The sequence below is a fragment of the Oryzias latipes genome, chromosome 12 (assembly GCF_053564925.1).
Source record: "Oryzias latipes strain Hd-rR chromosome 12, Olatipes_Hd-rR_3.1".
NCBI lineage: Eukaryota > Metazoa > Chordata > Actinopteri > Beloniformes > Adrianichthyidae > Oryzias > Oryzias latipes.
Genome location: NC_136248.1, coordinates 31,777,681 through 31,782,745, shown reverse-complemented (window position 1 = coordinate 31,782,745; position 5,065 = coordinate 31,777,681). Strand labels below are relative to the sequence as shown.

The 5,065-nt window shown below is 44.4% G+C and overlaps 1 protein-coding gene across 3 annotated transcripts in view; it reads right to left on the bottom strand.

Annotated features, from left to right (window-relative positions):
* Positions 1–729: 729 nt before the first annotated feature.
* ttc28 (tetratricopeptide repeat domain 28) overlaps positions 730–5,065 on the bottom strand; it is a 111,493-nt gene continuing 107,157 nt past the window's right edge. For all 3 annotated transcript variants that reach the window (XM_023960667.2, XM_023960669.2, XM_023960670.2), the window contains one exon: positions 730–1,884. In XM_023960667.2, coding sequence (XP_023816435.1) covers positions 1,017–1,884 — 868 coding nt within the window. In that variant the 3' untranslated portion in view covers positions 730–1,016. The remainder of the gene's footprint in view (positions 1,885–5,065) is intronic.

Genomic DNA, 5,065 nt, shown 5'->3' with positions numbered 1-5,065 from the left:
GCCTCATACAAGCCGTTTCCCTCCGCCCAATTTTTCATTTGTCGATTTTTCTTCTAAATGAAACAATTTTTATTAAAATTAATTTGTAACTGGAAGTGTGACGCACTATCAGATGATTAACTTGAGTCAAATGTCGCGATATTTGAACCTAATAGCCCTTTGGGCTGTACAACAAACATACAGAAATTGGAATCAGATTTTACTTTTATGATTCCTTTTCATCCATTAAAGTGATATTTAAAAACGATTAAAATTGCTTTGAAAGTTAACAGATATTTTGTATTTCATAACTCCAACCAGTACTTAAATAGACCTAAATGTTAAATGTTTAAAACATTTCCCCACATTTGTTAAAACCAAGTCTAACTTTGAAGATTTTCTTTGAGATTTAAATCGCAATTAAATATTTTTTAAATTCTATTCAGACATTTGAGATTTCGGTTATAATTTTGGATAAATGTCAGCACTAATCTACATCAGTAAAAAGTAAAACAAATCATTTAATATTTGCATCTTAATGAAAAGGATCTGCTGAGATCGCACCAAGAATCTCCTGTTTTCTCCGTTGTCAAAGCAAAAGGTTGAAGTGAAGTCAAGAACGATGGCAGCTCCGGTGGTTCAGAGAGAAACTTTCATTTGAAAACGTTTGATTTCGTTTTTAGTTTGAACTTTTCTGACTGTAATTGAAGCTCCTGAACAGACAGATGTTGCTAATCAGACATAGAAAAATGATTTTCACAATATTCTTTATTTTTTCATTACAAATAAAGATCAAATGAAGTCTGATTTCTACAAAACTTGCACAAAGGTTGGCGGTTTGAGGGCGTTTCCAGGGAGACGCAGCTCTGAGCTCAGACTCCTCCCTGGAGAGTTTGGAGGAGGCTCCGCCCTCACCTCCAGGTCGTTCCCAAAAACAAGCCGGTAGAAAAACGTATGAAAGTTTTTCTTCTCTTCAGCAGGATCCTATAAAAAAGCAGCTCAGGAAAACTGCAGAGTCAGCAGGACGAGCGCCAGACTCAGCATTTGGAGGACGGGAAGAAATGACCCGGCTTCAGGAACTTGAAGCCGCTCCCTTTAGAGTTTGTGGGCGGGGCCGAAGTCAGAGGTACGGGCGGTTTGGCCTCAGGCGTCTGATGACCGTTGGGTCTGTTGCCGCCATTACTCTTGTCCTGATCGCGTCCCGGCGACAGACTCAGCAAACCCAGAACATCCTTCTGGACGGCGCTCATCTTCTTGCCCTCCCCCCAGAGTGGGCGGGGGGGGCTGCGCTCCTCCTGGGTCTGGCTGACCCAGAAGTTCTGGGTCTCCTTGAATTTGAAGTCGTGCTTCGGCTCGGGGGAAATGGACGGAGTGGACGATACGGAGGAACGGGAGAGTGGATGGGGGCGGAGCCTCTCAGCAGGTCTACCGCCGCCCAGCTTCTGCAGAGACGAGGAGCGGGATGGCGGTTTGGGCGGAGCCGGAGGAGGCGTGGAGACGGAGAGCCGCGAATGACGGCTGGACACGGACAAAGGAGAGGAGGACGCCTTCAGACTCGCCCGGCTGTGGGGTCTGCTGAAGGCGCTCGTCTCTGACGGCCGAAACGCCCCCCCTCTGGGGCTGAGGGTGGGGGTTGTGGGCGTAGACCGTGACACGTGGCGGGCGTGTACGTCTCCCCGCCCCTCGGTGTGTCTCCCGGCGCCTCCTGTCCGCTTCTGCAGGCTCTCCACGGCCTGCATGTGGCTCTGCGTCTCCTCCAGGATCTTCTGGGCCAGAACCTGGGGGTCCAGTTGACCCACAGGCCCCGCCCTCTCCTGGGATTTGACCGTGCTGTCCGTCTCGGTGCTGGACTGGTCCGATTCTGAGCTGCTGGCCTTTCCTTTGCCGCTCTGCTGAGGCGGCGAGCTGCAGAAAGAGAAACATTTTAACAGGAAACCCAAAAACCTTTAAAATGATGCAGTTTAGGAATTTGAACGTCTTTGTGTAACAAACAAACAAACAAACAGGAAGATGAAACTCTTTACAGTTTTGTAAGATAAAGATTTTTAAAATCTTTGTCATTTTAAAACATCTGAGAAATCTGCAGATTTTTAAAATATGTTTTTTGTAGCTGTAGCTACAGTAGCACTGCATTTTTAGTCCAGTTTCCATTTGCTAATTGTTATTTTTTATTTACTGTCCTTTCGTTTCAGTAACTGACGAGAATCTTCAGGGTTTTGAGGAAATCCTAGCATCTTGGCCAACTATAGACCGATATCAAACCTGCCCTTTATTTCTAAAATCCTAGAAAGAGTTGTAGTTAAGCAGCTTTACTGCCACCTACAGGACAACAGCCACTTTGAAGACTTTCAGTCGGGGTTTAGACCTCACCACAGTACGGAAACTGCACAAGTTAGAGTCTCTAATGACTTGTTATTGGCCTCAGAAAAGGGACTACTTTCTATTCTGGTCCTGTTGGACCTCAGTGCTGCCTTTGACACTATCGACCACGGTATTTTACTCCATAGATTAGAGCAGGACATAGGGATCAGAGGATCTGCTCTCCAGTGGTTTAAATCCTATCTGTCTGATAGGTATCAGTTCGTTAATGTAAATGGACATTCCTCTCAGTGCACTCGAGTCAACTATGGAGTCCCACAGGGCTCAGTCTTGGGACCGATCCTGTTTACGCTTTATATGTTACCCCTAGGAAACATAATCAGGAAACACAGCATTAATTTTCATTGTTATGCCGACGATACGCAGTTGTATTTATCCATGAAGCCTGACCAGAATGACCAGATAGAGAAACTGAACGCCTGCATCAGTGACATCAAGACCTGAATGACAATTAATTACCTCCTCCTGAACCCAGAAAAAACTGAGGTCATTATACTTGGTCCTAAAAACCTCAGAGATACTCTGTCTGTTCAGATAGTCTCCCTGGATGGTATAAGTATAGCCCCCAATTCCACAGTTAGAAACCTTGGGGTTTTACTTGACCAGGATTTATCATTTAAGGCTCACATATCTCAGGCGTGTAGAACTGCCTTTTTTCACCTGCGGAATATTGCTAAGATCAGAAATATACTTTCTAAGAGTGATGCTGAAAAACTCATCCATGCATTTGTTACGTCGAGGCTGGATTACTGTAACTCCTTGTTAGCAGCGTGTCCTAAGAGTTCCTTAAGAAGTCTCCAGCTTGTTCAGAACGCAGCAGCTAGATTGTTAGCAGGAACCAGCAGAAGAGATCACATCACTCCTGTGTTAGTTTCGCTCCATTGGCTCCCAGTTGATTCCAGAATCCAGTTCAAGATCCTCCTGTTAACCTATAAGGCCTTACATGGAATGGCCCCGTCCTATATTAAGGACCTCATAGTCCCTTACCAACCAATCAGAACACTTCGCTCGCAAAATGCAGGACTGCTTGTGGTTCCTAGAATTAGTAAAAGTACGGTTGGAGGTAGAGCGTTTAGCCACCAAGCCCCTGTTTTATGGAATAAACTCCCAGCTCATGGAAGAGAGGCCGACTCAGTTTCTACATTCAAAGCTAGACTGAAAACATTCCTCTTTCCTTCCACTTTCGGCTTCTCCCATCAGGGGTTGCCACAGCGAACAAGTCGCATGGTAAATTTGGCAATGTTTTACGCCGGATGCCCTTCCTGACGCAACCTTCTCAAACCGGGCTTGGAACCGGCAGAGGTGGAGAAGGGAACAGGGAGCAGCCTGGAGTCGAACCCTGGTTTCACGGATGAAAGGTGCCGCAAACCAGCACGAGCTAAACTGGCTCCCCAAAAAACATTCCTCTTTGGACAGGCTTATTGTCAGACTAGTTAGTATTCAGAGATTATTTAACTTAATGTTAGTTTGTTTAAATTAAACTTAATAATAACTATTTCTTTTAAAAGGCTGCTAGAAGTTGAAGCTGGGGTAACTATGGTACACTGGGGTTCTGTCCTCTTTCCTTTTTTACTTCTACCCTTCCTCTCCTCTATTCTTGATCATAATTTATCATTTAGTTCTCCATGCCTCTGTTTGGTGCAGTGCGATTCATGTATTGTCCCTCTTTTCCTCTCCCCTCCTGGGGAGTGGGAGTGCTTCCAGACTCCTGTTGGCTCATCCGTGCTCCAGTTCCTGACCGTTTACCTCGCCTTTGCTCCTGCTCCTACACCTGGCTGTGGATCCTGCCTCCGGCTCGACTCGCGCCTTTGACTGTCCCCCCAACCACGGCTGGATGAAGCTCGTCTGCTGGACTTTTATATATGTAGTTGTAGATTTAGATAAGTTAATTCTTCTCTAAGATTTCTGGTAAATCGCCTGTCCGTCCTGGGGGAGGATCCCTCCTTCATGTGGGCACCCCTGAGGTTTCTTCGTTTTTTCCGGAATCCGGTTTTTTTGGGAGTTTTTCCTTACCGCGAAGGGGGGTCTAAGGGCAGGGATGCCAGTATAGCTTAGTCAGTTTGTTAGTTCATTTTAGTATTTTCCTATTGAACTCTTTGTATTCGTGATCCTTTTGAGTTCATGTTTTACTTCGAAGCCCATCGAGACGACTGTTGTTGTGATTTTGGGCTATACAAATAAAATTGAATTGAATTGAAATGAATCAGTGGACGTTAGCGTTAGCATGTTTCATAACTTAAGCAGGCTGAACAGAGGCTTCATGTCAGACGTGGGTTTGTTGCCAGTTTTCTTTTTTTCCCCTCGATGTTTATAAAAATACTGATTGAATAAATCTTTATTGTACGGCCCTTCAGCTAACATGCTACGTTAGCTCCAACTACAACAAAAAGGGTCCTTAATGTCATCTAGTGTTTGAATTGAACGCAAAACCCTAAAAAGATTTGAATCTCCAGTTTAGCTATGATTTAGGGCTAAAAATGTAGGATTTTAAACACTTTCTTTTTTTGTTTTTTTTTCTAAATTCAGAATTGAAACTTTTCTAGACAAAACTAGAGAGAATTCTACTAGAAAAAGCTCTATCCTACGAAGCTTTTCTTTGTCCGAAATTTCAATATAAAAACAATTTAGCCGCAAAACAATAATATCAAAAATAGTAACAATAATTAGATCAGATGGTGTTGACCCCCCCCCCCCCCCCCTTCCCCGT